At 39.7% G+C, this 16,838-nt stretch overlaps 1 protein-coding gene across 7 annotated transcripts in view; it reads right to left on the bottom strand.

Annotated features, from left to right (window-relative positions):
• LOC144508725 (tyrosine-protein phosphatase non-receptor type 3-like) overlaps nt 1-16,838 on the bottom strand; it is a 176,089-nt gene that overhangs the window by 18,537 nt on the left and 140,714 nt on the right. For all 7 annotated transcript variants that reach the window (XM_078237059.1, XM_078237066.1, XM_078237043.1 and 4 more), the window contains 4 exons: nt 15,943-16,033; nt 15,693-15,754; nt 12,950-13,096; nt 1,455-1,583 (listed from right to left, as the gene is read on the bottom strand). In XM_078237059.1, coding sequence (XP_078093185.1) covers nt 1,455-1,583; nt 12,950-13,096; nt 15,693-15,754; nt 15,943-16,033 — 429 coding nt within the window. The remainder of the gene's footprint in view (nt 1-1,454; nt 1,584-12,949; nt 13,097-15,692; nt 15,755-15,942; nt 16,034-16,838) is intronic.

The raw sequence follows: 16,838 nt of genomic DNA, 5'->3' as shown, positions 1-16,838 counted from the left end.
TATTATCAGCACAACACCACCTCCTTTTCCTTTTTGTCACTCTTCCTAAACGTAAATATCTTTGAATATTCAGTTTCCAGTGTTGGTCACTCTGCAGCCATGTTTCCGTAATGGCAATTAAATCATTCCCATTTACCTCTATTGGTGTTTTTGGGCACATGGCAATACACCAATTGCAAATTCTCCTCCAAGTCACGCACTATTACTTTATAGACCCCTGGTCAAAATCCTGGAATCCCCTACCTAACATACTGAGTGCTTCAACCAATGGACAGCACCATTTCTTAACAGTGATAAATCTGGTCGTGCCAGCAACTTCCATGTTACATGAATTAATTTGTTAAAAGTTAAGCTTTGATTAGCTAACAGTTGAAGGACTTAAACCACGTTGCTGTTTAAACAAATTAGTTTGAACATCAGTCTATTACAGGTATGATTAGTACCAGTATTTGCTTACAGCAACACAGGGGCAAAGTTAATCCTATCCATCCAGAAGCAACTGGACCGGGGGCAGTTAGAAATCACCTAGGTTACCTATCCATTGAAAAGCTACCAGAAACTTGCTGTTCCAAATTTTAACCTGGCTCTGAGGAGGTGGAAAACACATCCACCCAAGTCCTTTTATGTGTTTGTACATTGCATTTTGATCAAGTAAATTTTAGTAGTCTGTAGTTTTTCTTCTTGGAGATAGCGGGTGAGGCACAAACAGTAATTTTGTTTCTCCTTTCCTAATGAGACTAGGAGGAATATGAGGGCTTCTCCAGACTCCACAATGACAGTTTAGGCCTCCCCTGTTGTGGAGTACCACCTTCCCAAACTCAACCCTGGAAGTCAATCCTGCCTCTTGCCTGGTGACAGCCTCTGATCCATGCAATTTTTTGCCATTGCCTATCTGTTGCAGCTAAGAAGTTACCTATCACAATTTAAATTAAGCCTTGGAGTTAAAATAGGGTCCTATGCTTATTAGGAATTTGGTCAATTGTGCACACAAATGATGATGATACTTCTGAGTCAATGCTAGAAGGGTAAAGTGCAACAAACTGTATAATTCCCTGCATTTCTTGTGAAGGTAGCATTGCTTGGCAGTAGCTCGCCATTTCACCAATCCATTGCTTCCACTTCTTTTTCAAGATCAACATAATGAAATCATATGTAGTTCAATACGCAAAAAAACATGGTTTGTAAGACAGCTCCTATCGTATATTCCTTATTTTTCCCTCTGCTGAAAAGTATAATACAATAACCTGTCTTTTCCCAACAGATGTTGACTGATCTAGTATGTATTTCTGGCATCTTTTGTTTTTATTTACAATTTGGAGTATTGGCTGTTTCTTCTTTTATTATTATTCTCTGAGATTCAGCAAATGAATAAGCAATACATTCTGAAATAAAATAGAGTAGCAGGCAAAAGACAATTTGTTGAGTTTTAGAATCTAGGAACAAGTGACTCCTACCTCTAAATTAGTAAGTGTCATTTCTCTGAAGATATAGGCAATGCTACAATCCTCGGAGTGACATGTGACCTGAAAGCTTCCGTATTTGCATACTTCTGGAGGATCTGGCCAATACTGATGGCATTTTACCTGTGACATAAAACAAAGCCAAAAACAAAGATCGTTTAACAAATCAAGAGTGAATAAGCTGTCAAAAATAAACAAAGAAATCAAAAATGCTAAAATAAAGGGAGATGTAATATCTTTAATTAAAAAATATTTAATTATTAAACACACTGGAAATATTAAAACAGAACATGCTATACTAAACAATAAAACATTATAATCTTTTATGATTACAGTTGATCTCTTCGTGGTCAACTACAGATTACCAGATAAATCTTCATAAATGTCACAGTTATTAATCCATTTATCGAATCATCATGAATCAAAAACATGGGTGTGCATTGATAGTGTCTATGAAACATAATGCTTACATACAACATTGAATTGACATACAGTCCCTACAACTTTCATGCCAACGCTCATCACACCAGCCCCCTATATTGGGCAAATGGCACGAATCATTTATTATAACTATAAGTATCAATTACATTATTCTGCGACCTCCGAACTTCCCCAGAATTTGTCCACCATCTACATGGCACAAGTCAGGAATGTGGTGAAATACCCTCCACTTGCCTGGATGAGTTTTTGGTTTCATTTTAAAATGTATCTCTATTGTGCCTCGAGTTTATGATGTGAAAGGTAAACAAGAACTTGGGAGAAAGAATGAGCTATTGCTGAGTGAAAAGGTTAATAATCACACAAGTTTAAAAATCACATAAGCTGCAAGCTCAGTCACAACAGGGAAAGCTATGAGAAAAACCACAGGTCTTGATTAAAGCAGACCTAGATAAGAATCAAGGACCATAAAACTCCATTAAAAAAAAGTTACACAGCAGGTTTAAGTCACACAGTATGCACACAAGGATTCAATGGAATGATGCAGTTGCAACATGTGTGTTTGTTCGAACAAGGTGTAATGGACATGGGAGATTGATATACCATTGGTCAGATATATAGCTACCACACTCATGTCCAGAGGGTGGCAGATAGTGCTTGGTGATATTATAATTAGGTAGATGTGCACAAGTTATAATTGGACAACTATACCCTTATGTAAACCTAATCAATAGTTTTGAGTGAACATAGATAATTTTTATACAAATGTACATCTCTGATTGATATATGTTAATTACTTGTAATTGAATCTGGAAGTACATCTGTTTGTATAACTTTGTATCCTGTGATCTGGACTGCGCCCTTGCTATAGCCCGTAAATAAAAAGCTGATTTTAAACTCCAAAATTTTTCATCTGGTTACTTGAAAGGAACAAAGTCTGTAACAAGCTGAACACTCAACAGCCCCATAGCACTTGGCAACCAGGATGATTTTCTGCCCCATTTGATGCAGAGGCAAATCATGCTATAGCCAGAAACTCTCGTGAGAGGGCCACAATGGGGTGCGTGTCAGGGAGATTCTCTCTCCCACCCCCTCTGCCGGTGACATCATTAGGTTCATGCCCAGCAAGGGTGTGATTACCATTCATTTAAATATATTTAAATATTAAGAACTGGTTAATGTCATATCTTCCAGGAACATCATATGTTCCCACTTGCCAGCATAACATAATGGAATCACTATTCCATTTTTGGAGAACAGGCGTGATGACCATGCTGGGGGCGTGAAGGCCAGCATAGCCCCTGTCTGGTCAGGGACATGGCCTGACACCCTGGCAGTGCCAACCTGTTAAAAGCTAGCTGGAGTCCTGTGATTCTGTTCATCCACATTTGTAATAAAAAACAACAGTTACGTATGGTCTTTTGAGCCAGGATTCCATTCTGGGACCTTCCTGTCCAGTAGTAACACCAACCGGGATCATAACGAAATATATTAACACATTCAAACTACCACTGTTGGATAAGTTACTATTCAAGCAGACTGATGATATCTGATGATAGGGAAAGCAATGCGCAGTGTATTGTCACTGGACTAGTAATCGAGAGACCCAGGGTAATGCTCTGGGGACCCAGGTTCGAATACCACCATAGCAGATGGTGAAATTTCAATTCAATAAAAGTCTGGAATTAAATGTCTAATGTGACCATGAAACCAATGTCAATTGTCATAAAAACCCATCTGGTGCACTATTGTCCTTTAGGGAAGGAAACATGCGATTAGAACCTGCTTTAAGTGAAGGATGTACAAGATAATGACAGAGAAATGCAGATACAAAGAGGGCTGAAAAAGACAAATTAACTATATAATAAAAACACATCAAGGAGACAGACATATAATGATATCAGAGACACAGAAGTTAAACTGATGATATGCACATCAGAGCAAAATGATTCTGACAGCACACAGACAAGACACAGAACAGTCCCCCTATATTTAAGTGTAAATCATTGATATCTACCATGAAAAGCAAGAGACCTAATACTGAGCCCTACAGAACACCACTGGAAACAGCCTTTCTGTCATTAACACCTGTGACTATTATCCATTGTTTACTGCCACTGACCAATTTAAATCCAACTTGCCACATTTCCTTGGATCCCACGGGCTCTTGGTTTTCTGACCAATCTGCCACAAACATCAAGTGTGTTACTCTCCTTGTTACCCCCTCAAAAAATGTAATCAGGTTAGTCAGATAAGACTTTCCCTTACCAAATCTATGCCGACTGTATTTGATTTACATGTGCCCTTCTAAATGATGATTAATACTGTCCTTCAGAAGTTTTTTCCATAATTTAACACCACCAGTTGGCTGACTGGCCTGTAATTTTTTGGTCGATCCATTCCTCTTTTTCTAAAAAAGTGGTAGAATGCTAGCAGTCTGCTGATCCTTTGCAGTCAGACAGGATTGGAAAATGATAGTTACAAGCCTCTGCTATTTCCTACCTTACATCTCTTTGGAAGTTTAGACACGTTTATTCAGGTCTTGGCAATTTATCAACTTTCAAGGATGCTAAAGCCCTTAATATTTCCTCTCTGACTATGTTTATACCAGACAATATTTCACACACTGTGGCTGGGATTTTCTGACCCCCTTCCACTGGTGGGAAAAGAAGTTAACAGACATTTGAGTGATTCGTGCATCCTCGCTGGGGGAACCTGCCATGGTGGGGCTGGAAAATCCCAGTCTGTCTCCTTAACTACAATGTGTGTACACCGACCCACTCTTTAATGAAAACAAAGAACTAAGAACCATGCATATATCTTTGGTCGCCTTGCACAGTTAATTGTTTGGTCTCTAATGGGCCCTATTATTTCCTTAGTTATCCTCTTGCTCTTTCTGCACTTATGAAACACCTTTTCTTGATATTACTTGCTAATATTTTTTTCATGCTCCCTCTTTGCTTTCCTAATTCTTATTTAATTTCACTCCTTTTCTTTCCATATGCCAATATTTTCTGCCGTAATGAGCTCTCATTTTTTTGATTTATCCTATTCTGGGTATTTGACATCCCACCGTTTTCCTACCTGGGTACATACTTGTTCTAAATCCTTCCTATCTCCTCCTTGAACACCTCCCACTGTTCTGACACTGATTTACAACCAAGTCACTGTTTCCAACCTATTTTTGCCAAATCAAATCTCAACTTTGTAAATTGGCCTTTCGCCAATTTAACATTTTAAAACTTGGTCCATCTTTTTTCTTTTCCATAACCAAGCTAAATCTAACTGAGTTAAGACCATCACCAAAATGATCTCTCTCGTAACCCTTCGACCTGCTCTGCTCCATTTTCCAAAACTAAATGCACGCCTGCTCTTTCTTATGGTGAGTTTGCTGTGGACTCACCATAAGAAAAGTCGAACAAATTCATTAAGAAAATTCTGCGCCCTTGATATCTTTTAATTGATTTTATCCCAGTTAATATTAGGGTGGTTAAAATCACCTACTGTTGCTGTCCTATTGTTTCTGTACTTTTCAGCAACATATTTGCCTTTCTATCTCCCTCTGACTCTTTGGGGATCTATGGTACGCCCGCAGCTGTGTGATTACCCCTTATTTTTACCTCCATTTAACCCATATCATCTTATTTGATGATGCTTCTAGCATTTTAACCCTCCTCAATATTGCAAAATCCATTCTTTTTTAATCTTCTTGATTCTGTTTGAAAATTTTTAACCCAGAATATTGACATGCTCTGCTTTAAGCGACGTTTCAGTTTGTTATATTTTTATATTCTGTATATAATTTGATATTATACTTGCAAATATTCAACAGTCCCCTCAGCTCATCTGCCTTATTAACAAGAGCCCTTGCATTTAAATATATACCATTAATCACTGAACAACTCCTTTGTTTTCTATTTTCTAGCCTTTGCTTTCTCTGCCTTCCATACTTGCTTATTAATTTATTGCCTTCCATTTCCAGTTTTGTTTTTCCTCCTTTTGAATCTATGCTCAGGTTCCCATTCCCTGCCACTCTCTGAGCTCCCCCTCATTTCCTCTAAAAATATAGCTTATATTTATATAGCATCTTTAAAACAATAAAACATCTTACGCCATTTCACAGGAGCGTTATAAAGCAAAATTAGACACAAGCCACTTAGGGGGGAATTGGGCAGGTGGTCAAAAGCTTTGTCAGAGTATAAAGGTATACATAAGAAAGGAAGGTAGAGAGGTTTAGAAAGGGAATGCCAGAGCCTAGGGCACAGGCACCTGAAGGTATGACCACCAATGCCACAGCAATTAAAATTGGATATGCTCAAATGACCGGAATTAGATGAGCACAGATGTCTCATAGTTTGTGGGGCTGGTGGACATTATAGAGATAGAGAGAGCCAAAGCCACAGAGGGATTTGGAAACTAGAATATCAATTTGCTTGTCCAAAAACCATTGGAGAGCATCAAGCATAGGGGTGATAGGTAAAAGGGACATGGTGCATGTTGATAACTTTAGATTTAGAGGATAAAATGTGGGAGGCTACCCAGAAATGTAATGAAATAGTCAAATCTAGAGATAACAAAGACATAAATGTGGGTTTCAGCAGATGATCTAAGGCAGGGAATAGTCAGAAAATGTTACAGAGGTCAAAATATTCTTCTTAGTGATGGATATGTGGTGAGAAGCTCAACTCAAGATCAAATATGACACCAAGGTCACAAACAGTCTGGTTTAGTGTCAGGCTATTGTCAGAGAGAGGGATGGAGTCCATAGCTATGGGAATGGAGATTGCTTATTAACTCACCTGATGAAGGAGCTTGAGACTCCGAAAGCTAGTGCTGCCAAATAAACCTGTTGGACTTTAACCTGGTGTTGAGAGACTTCTTACTGTGCTTACCCCAGTTCAACGCTGGCATCTCCACATAATGGAGATTGCAGCAGAGACCAAAAAGAATGGCTCCAGTTTTTCTAATATCTAATTGGAGAAAATTTTTGCTCATCCAGTACAGGATGTGGTTAAACAGTTTGATTAGCAACAGTGAAGGAGTTCAGAGGAATGGTTAGGAGATAGGGCTGGATGTTGTCAGCTTATGACTGAGAAGCAATGCTGTGTTTTTGGATGATGTTACAGAGGAGCAGCAAGTAGATGAGAAATAGAAAGTGGGGGTCAAGGATAGATCCTTGGGGGAGAACATGTGTAATGATTCAGGAGCAGGAAGTAAAGCCTTTGGAAGTGATACTCTTTCTTATTTATTTATTAGTGTCACAAGTATGCTTACATTAACATTGCAATGAAGTTACTGTGAAAATCCCCTAGTCGCCACACGCTGCGCCTGTTCGGGTACACTAAGGGAGAATTTAGCATTGCCGATGCACAGTCTTTCGGACTGCGGGAGGAAACCAGAGCACCCGGAGGAAACCCCCACAGACACAGGAAAAACATGCAAACTCCACACAGACAGTGACCCAAGCTGGGAATTGAACCTGGCGCTGTGAGGCAGCAGTGTTAACCACTGTGCCACCATACCACCCCATCTGGCTATGAATAGATAGATAGGAATGGAACCTGCCAAGTACAGTCCCACCCAGCTGGATGACAGTGGAGAGGCAGGATGGTATGGACAACTGAGTTAAAGGCTGCAGATGGGTCAAGAAAGACAAAGGGATTATTCACCTTTGTCAGTCAAATGTGTTGTCATCAGTGACTTTGACAAGAGTTGTCTCGGAATTGTAGAAGGGGTGAAAGGAGGGATTCAAACATGGAAAGCTGGGAAAGATGGACACAGATTTGGGAAATGACAACACAATCAAGGACTTTGGAGAAAGGAGTTTGCAAATGGGGTGGCAGTTTGCATGGACAGTGGACACAGAGTTGGCTTTTCAGTAGAAGGATGCTGAAATCAGAAACTGATTGGTGCAAACTTTTAACAATATCACCTAACATGGGGACCAGGAGGTGGGTCTAATGGACGAACTGAGCTCAGAAAGGCCATGAGGGGAAATGGAAGAGAAACCAGAAAAAGATGCAAGTTTAGGGAATAGGACTAGCTCAATATTTACTTCCTTTCCTCATAAGAGGGTTTCCTCACCTCAAACAAGTATATCCCTACCCTCTAAACACCTCCTTCCCCAACTTATAAGCATCATTTTCCTCCCTCCCCATTCCATTCATGCTGCCATCTTCCATCACTGCAATTAAAATTCAAAATTATTGTACATTTAAGATTTGTGATTGGCCCATAATTGATTATAAAATTACATTTCTATACATGTCATTCACCTTATATTCAAATGTCAGTTATAGCTCAATTTGCAACACACTCATTTCTTGAGTCAGGGTGTCGTGAATTCAAGTCCTATTCCAGGACATGAGCACAAAAATCAAAGTTGAATTTCCAGTGCAGTACTGCACTGTATTTTGGATGACATATTTAACTGAGTATGTTATCAGTTGACGAAAATAGCTCCCATGATATTATTTCAAAGAGGAGCAGGAGTGTCCTGGATAATATTTATTGTTTAATCAACATCACAAAATTACATTATCTGTTCATTATAATGGGCGACAGGGTGGCATAGTGTTTAGCATTGCTGCTTCAAAGCACCAGGGACCCGGGTTCAATTTCAGCCTTGGGTCACTGTCCTTATGGAGTTTGCACATTCTCTCCCTGTCTGCAGGGGTTTCCTCCGGGTGTTCTGGTTTTCTCCCACACACCAAAGATGTGCATGTTAGGTTGATTGGCCATGCAAGATTGCCCCTTCGTGTCAGGGGGACTAGTATGGTAAATACGTGGAGTCACGGGCCTGGGTGGGATTGTTGTCAGTGCAGTCTTGATGGGCTGAATGGCCTCCTTTTGCACTGTATGGATTCTATAATATTGCTTCGAAGCTTGCTTGTTTGTAGGAGCTTGCTGTGTGCACAATAGCTTTTGTGTTTCTTAACATTACAACGGTGACCATACTTCAAAAGTACTTCATTGGCTGTATAATGCTGAGGTCAAAAGATGCCACATATGCTCTTGTGTTCTTATATAGATAGAAATCTACCTTTATACATTTACCACTGACCAACAACAATTTCCATGTTGATGGCCAATGGTATTAGTGCCAGAAACTCAGCTATTAGCAGGAAGGAAATGGAATCACGAGTATCACTTTTAATACTGTTTCACTTTAGATGCACAGGATAAAGGTTATTCACCAATTTTGGTGTTTGTTTTATGTCATAACTGTTAATAACAACACTTGCAATATGAAAGTCCAAATGGTACAGGGCGTATTTTCCAATGCGGATTTTCTATATTTTAGAAAATGTATTTCAAAAGAACTTAATTGCACACATTTTGAAGGACTCTTGCTCAGAAAACTATAAATCTTGAATGTAATAAATGTTTATGAAAGAGCTCTAAAAATATAGTTCTCTGTGCATCAGCTTGACTGAAAGGAGCACTATCTAGCATAAAATTAATGTAGGCCTAGGTTTAGACAACTGTCACTTATTTTGGCAATTCATTTTTAGTGAATGTGAATTCTGAACTATTTTCCCTCAAAAAATTCAGTTTCCTAAAAAGCAACAAGAATCTATCACAATAGCATACAAATCCCTTGGAAAAGTGCTTCATCTTACTTTGAGCACCAATGTTTCTCCCCAACCTACTGTACACTAAAAAATATTTCTAAAGCAATAAAGTATGCTGAAACTTGCACTTATGTTCCATACCCACAAATAACCAATTATTTGATGTTTCAATCAAATTTATTTTCAGGAAATGAAACAAAATGTTTGAAAAATGCTAGATGAACATCCTTCCAATAGCGTCTGTCTGTTTCCAGCAGGTTCTTGGAATAGGTACATTGAGCAGGATTTTCACCCACAAACATGAAGGTGTGCTACATGTTTCTGCCATTTTTCTGGAGGCGTGATCGGAGTCAGCAGAGCTATTCAATTGTATGTGGTGGGTATTCAATTAGGATAGTTAAAGGCCTATTGTCAGAGGCCAAGTTAAATTTTCCAGTTGGCCTGGCAGCCTCTCCCCGTCCCCTTTCTCGAGATGTCAGGGACGTTGCCAGCTGCCTCGGGGCAGCCTCTTGGCAATAGATCTTGAGGTCCTTCCTGCCTCTCAGTTGCGGTTGTCCTGCGGAAGGATTCCCCCATTACAATGGTGGCCTGACTTTTGGAGACCTTTTATATGTCAAAAATTTAAAAATTTGGAGCAGGGGCATGGCTGGATGGCAGCAAGCTTCCTCCCTGAACTCTGCACCATAGCTTTTTTGAACTGGAGGACTTTGTATTGACTCTTCAACTTTGAGAACCCACCATCATCTTCAGATTCTGAAGCAGTCTGTGCCAATTCAAAGCTGGGCTGATAAATGGCAAGAAACATTTGCATCACGTAAGTGTGAGGCAATGACCATCTCTAACAAACGAGAATCTAATCATCTTCCCTAGACATTCCGTAACATTATAATTACTGAATCCACCACCATCAACATCCTGAGGTTTATCATTCACCAGAAACTAAACTGGACCAGCCATAAAAATATTTTGGCTATAAGAGCAGGTCAAAGGCTTGAATTCTGAAATGATTAACTTGCCTCTTGACTTCCCAACGCCTGTCCACTATCAAGGCATGTTCAGGAATATGATGGAATACTCACCATTTGCCTCGATGAGTAAAGCTCCAACAACATTCAAGAAACTGGAAACTATTCAGGTCAAAGCACCACACTTGGCTGAAACCCCATCTATCAACTTGAACATTCATTCTGTCCATCTTTGACACACAGTGGCAGCAGTATGTACCGTATACAAGATGCTCTGCAACAACTTATCAGGCTTCCTTCAACCGCACCTTCCAAAATTGTGACTACCACCATCTAGAAGGACAAGAGAACACCACCACTTGCAAGTTCCTATCTGAGCCTTACACTGGGATTTATATCACCGTTTCTTCACTGTTACACTGGATCAAAAACCTGGAACTCTCTCACTACCTGCACCAAATAGACTGCAGTGGTTCAAGAAGGGAGCTCACCACCACCTTCTCAAGGTTAAGGATGAGCAACAATGCTGGTCCAGTGATGCCCACACCCCATTAAAGAATTAAACAAAAGATGGTGATGAGCCACTCTCTGGCCACCACATGAAATGTGTAACCCAGGGAAAATCTCCGCTGGGTGACTGTTCCCTACATAGTGTGGGGTCATGATATCATTTGACTCGGATGTCTGAGTTCCGACTTTGACCATTAATGTTGTCCTTCACCAACCTTTTCCCTTATCCGCTTTCCTGAATTCTTGCTTGGTAATGATTGCATGAGGGTTGATTGTTCTGGTAATTTGCCCAAGTGACCTTTATTGTGCTGCAACTTGAAAGCAATTCTCAGAAGGTATTCAGCTACAGGAGGTCTTCATTTGATGACCATAACATGTGAAATTTCAGTAAGATTTATTGCTGAATTGGAAGCTCCCATCCCAGAATACTGAAGTGAATTTTAGTTCCCCTACAGCTGCTTTAGCTGATATCCCTTAAACCACCTTAGACAAGGGGTGAAATCTAAGATTTCTTGTATGTACATCAACTGGAGTCCAGCCCAGTTGGCTAGACAGCTAACATGTTAATCAGATTAACAGCAACAGCATGAAGTTCAATCTCCATTCTGGCTGAGGTAAACTCAGAACCTTCCTCCTTGCCCTAAATCTAGCTATTAATCATGGCACTTTTCCATAGTTCAATGGACGATCACCAAAGACCTGCCTTTGGGTATAGAAGTCAAGAAAAGGAAGATAGATCAACTATTCGCTCAATAAACCTGCTGAGTAATTGGGAAAACCTTTAGATTTACAGCTGAGCAAAGTGACTAAGTTCCCATTAATAAATGTCTTCAGTAATTGATTCGAATTGCACTTCTTTGCTGGTCTGATTAGTAAGTTTGCGGACGACACAAAGATTGCTGGAGTTGCGGATAGTGATGAACATTGTCAGAGAATACAGCAGGATATAGATAGGCTGGAAAATTGGGCGGAGAAATGGCAGATGGAATTTAAGATGTGGAGATGGGGTTGGACTGGGGTGAACACAGTAAGAGTTTTAATAACACCAGGTTAAAGTCCAACAGGTTTATTTAAAATAAACCTGTTGGACTTTAACTTGGTGTTGTTAAAACTCTTACTAAAATGGAATTTAATCCAGATAAATGCGAAGTGATGCATTTTGGTAGAACTAATGCAGGGGGAGCTATACAATAAATGGCAGAACCATCAGGAGTACAGACACACAGAGCGATCTGGGTGTGCAAGTCCACAGATCCTTAAAGGTGGCAGCACAGGTGGAAAAGGTGGTGAAGTAGGAATATGGCATGCTTGCCTTCATTGGACGGAGCATAGAGTATAAAAGTTGCCATATGATGTTGCAGTTATCTAGAACGTTGGTTTGGCCACATTTGGAATACTGCTTCCAGTTCTGGTCGCCACACTACCGTGGAGGCTTTGGAGAGAGTGCAGAAAAGGTTTACCAGGATGTTGCCTGGTATGGAGGGTATTAGCTATGAGGAGAGATTGAGTAAACTAGGGTTGTTCTCCCTGGAAAGACGGAGGTTGAGGGGCGACCTAATAGAAGTTTATAAAATTATGAAGGACATAGATAGGGTGAACAGTTGGAAGCTTTTTCCCGGGTCAGAAATGACAAACACAAGGGGTCACAAGTTCAAGGTAAGGGGGGCAAGGTTCAATACAGATATGCGGGGGACGTATTTTACACAGAGGGTGGTGGGGGCCTGGAATGCACTACAAGCAAGGTGGTTGAGGCAGACACGCTAGGATCATTTAAGACTTATCTAGATAGCCACATGAACAGACTGGGAATAGAGGGATACAAACAGATGGTCTAGTTAGGAACACATGATCGGTGCAGGCTCGGAGGGCCTGTTCCTGTGCTGTATTGTTCTTTGTTCTTAATTTTGATGTCAATGTTATTAATTTAGAATAGTTACAATCCCACTAGAACAACATATTTTACCTTACATGATTCAAAACATGAAAATGTCAAAATACCTACCCGTCCCCTTTCTGTAAGTGTTGTTAACATGACAATTAAGGATGAACCTTTCTCCCAAACTGTTTGCCAAAAGTGTGGACAGGTATGCAGGAGTGGTCCTTGGGATGCTATGTACTTGTTTAGGATAGTGGTACAGCAGATTTCCATCTACAGAAGGAACAAAAGTAAGACATTGTAGTGATGCACATTACATCAGTACGGTTAACAAAGCAATAAAGCACATTAACCTCAATACTTTTCATTCCACTTGTTCACACTCTTATCTTGAAATGTTTGACATTTTTCCTTTTGAAAGCTAAAACTGGAAATAAAAAAAAATCCAAAAACAGTTCCCTTTCATTTTCCTTTATGCCTTGCCACAGACAGACCTCAGCATTAAGTGCTGAAGGTGGAATATATTCAGAGGAGATAATTACAAAGTCCTCTTTCTTCCTAGAAGCACCTCAGATCCATTATCACTGCTTCCCGAGGCTACAGCTACACTTCATGGAGCCCTGTGATGCAGTGGCAGTACAGGTGGATGGGGAAGGAAAACATCCACGGTTCCATGTGCTGTCTCTTCCAGGCCATGAGTTGTAAACAGTGGGAGAGGGGGATGCCTGGCCAACACAGAGGTCCCAGTGAGGCTGAAAGTTTACTTCACTGCCTACATTTTCTATCGTTCCTTCTATGACAAATTCCAGCCACCACTCCACCCCCCTCGCCTGGGCATTTCGCCATGGAATAAGTCACAAGGTGAATGAGTGAACAGATATTATTGCCTTATTTATGCTTAATTAGTTAATTCCAGGGCTTTGAATGTTATGTAGCTTTAAGGATGCACAGACTGTGGTCAAATGGTCCCTTGATTAATGAGAGGTAATTCTCGGACCTTGGGTTTAAGGTGGGAAACAATTGAAAATAGATGATGCTGCTCATCATGTCAATAATCTGGCCCACTAATACACCTAAACACATGAAAAATATTGAGTCTGTTGGTCTATGTTCAACAAAGCTGATGTTGAAATGCAGTTAATGCCAAGGTGATAAAACACAAGCTGTCTGTTGTATGCCTTTGCTTTAGCTCAGCTAAACTATTTAGGGAAGTTAGAGAGATGAAGGTTAGAAAAGAAAAATTTAAGTCTTATTTATGGCATCCTTTTACATTTCCTTACATTACTCATTCTCGAGCATCAGGAAATCAATTTTTTCATCTTGGCAGCTGTAAATGACATCTGAACGAAGTGCGAAAAATAATTCATAACATTAGTGAAGTAGCTTTCGTCCATGATGTAAGTTGCAGGGCAAATTAATGAACAAATGTTGTTGCCTTATTTGTACTTAAGTAATTATATCCTGGGCTTCAAATATCAGAGGTTCTATATAGAGTCCTGGATGTTGACTAAATCAATAAAGTTGTAAAATATCACAACAATAGTTGGAAAATACCATTTCATAATTATTCACTGTCTGTTGTTAAAGCATGGATATGAAATAACACAGTGATTCAATCAGTTGTTTGTAGGAAGATCATTGTAGGCGCTACCCAAATTATGGAGAGTGGCGACCAGAATTACATGCAGAAATGGAAACACCACTAATTTAGTTCAGACTTCAATAAAATATAATTTAATCAAATAAACAATGCACTTGTATTCAAAATTCTTCCCTATAGGGAAAGCACCAGGCCCACAATGGCATAGTGGTTAGCACTGCTGTCTCACAGCACCAGGGACCCGGGTTCGATTCTGTCCCTGGGTGACTGTGTGGAGTTTGCACCTGGTCTCTGTGTCTGCTAGTTTCCTCCGGGTATTCTGGTTTCCTCGTACAGTCCAGAAGTGTGCAGATTAGGTGGATTGGTCATGCTAAATTGCTCCTTAGTGTCCAAAGTAGGTGCATCAGCCATGGTAAGGGAGTGGGGTTACAGGAATAGGACAAAGGGGAGGGCCTGGGTGCAGGTTCGATGGGCCCCTTTTTGCACTGTAGGGATTCTATGGTTTTAAGTATGCCTTAAAAGAAATAACTTCCTGGTCACACATCTGAGTAACATAAAGGATAACTGAAATGTGAAATCTTTAGATATTTCCAATATTTGAAATTATTGGACTTTGGCATTAATTTCTTGTTATGAATGGAATGGTGAATTGCACTTTACCCCAGAACAGACTTTGATTCAGATACATTCATATTCACAGTTTTACTTCTATGATCTCTATTTATAAATTAAACAAGATCATAAAGATGAAGGATTCTTTTCATTGCAAAGGTTCCACCAATTTCTTAAATTGGCCACTAGAATTCTGCAAGAAATAAATCCTGAGTTTCTATCCAGAAAAATAATCTCCCTGCCAAGAGGAAGAAAGGATTTTAGTTGCACTTTATGCTCAATGCTTCTGCTGTAAGAGCTTCATTGCAATGTGCTAAATCACCTCTATTGGATTATCTTCATTCAAGGAATGACAGTAGACAGTTTCATTGCAAGCCGGTCAAGAGTTAATCCCTCCCTGTTGGTTGATGTAATAGATTATTCTTGTGCACTCATATACGTACTGATTTGACCTGTATTTAAATCTGGGAATGTTCAAAAGTCAATTTCACCAACCTCAAATTCAGATGGATGGTATGTCAAGTGGACTATTCCAACCATACTACTGCCCTCGAAGGATAAAACCTTTCTGGGCTGTACATCTCACTATCACTAAATTATACATTTACTCACACAGCCATCAATACAGCTTCTTTCATCAAGAACTTTATTACTTACATTTACATAATTGCCATTAACGTAATCGTCTGATCCATCCAATACAACTCTTGTAACATCATCTGTACAAAACATGAAGATGTATGAAATCAAAACCTTCTTTCTTAGACATTTCAGAATAATCAGGAAAATCAGATTTAGGGTTCAGTGTGTTTCGTTCATTGAAAATAAAGCAATGACTTTTGTGTTTTACCAGCAAATGCAATATTATCAACATAAATAAGCCAAGAAACATGCATTTAGCACTCACATGGCAATACATCTTTGTATCTGTTTTTGTCCATATTTTGTGGCATCTTTGCACATGTGATGGCTAATCCAGGTTTTTTCCTGTACAGTTGCTTGAAAATGAAGATAAAAAGAATTAGTTCCAACTTGGCCAAGTTTTCATTTCTATTTCTCTTTTCATTTTAATGTCAAGTTTGCTGACGGGTTCACGCCAGGCAATATTCAAAATAATTCACTACCACTGCACAAACTACTGCTCCATGAGATGGAATGCTGCCAATGAGGTTATTTGGGAGAGAGTGAAAGAAATGTAACCAAATTGGCTGTTTGAATCCCCAACCAATGATCAGTAAGTCTGGTTGTAAGGACTGTCTCTGAAGTGTATATTTAACATTTGCTGTAAACGTAATAAATCTATACCAGCTTATTTTTGATGTTTAAAACCTTATTAATTAGAGAAATGTAAGACGCCTGCCTCTAACACTAGCATGAGTATGATGCCGATGTCCAAATTCTTACAACAATCTACCGCTTCTGGGCTAGATATAGATCAACTCGCACCTTTAGCATAGAAAAACATCCCCAGATACTTCCCAGAGGGCAACACAAAAAAAATGGATATCAAATCCAGGGAGGGGATATCAGGAGCGTAGATGAAAAATTTAGCTGACGAATCTTTAGGATGACCTTAAAGGAGAAGAGATGGTGGGAGAATGACAGAGCGGCTTAGGCAAGGAATTCTGAAACCAGTGACCTAGTTGGTTGAAGGCATGGCCACCAATATTAGGACCAAGGGTTGGGTTGGGGCCTGCACAAGGAAAAGGAAAATCTGAGTACAAAATACCTCAGATAGAACAATGAGGAATAAACTAACTGAAGTGAGACAGAAATTAAAACTGATGCAGTGTGCAGATTTTT

Source organism: Mustelus asterias, chromosome 2 (assembly GCF_964213995.1).
Source record: "Mustelus asterias chromosome 2, sMusAst1.hap1.1, whole genome shotgun sequence".
In the NCBI taxonomy this organism is placed as follows: Eukaryota; Metazoa; Chordata; class Chondrichthyes; order Carcharhiniformes; family Triakidae; genus Mustelus; species Mustelus asterias.
The sequence above is the reverse complement of the archived record's forward strand: the minus strand, read 5'-3'. Positions and strand labels throughout refer to the sequence as shown.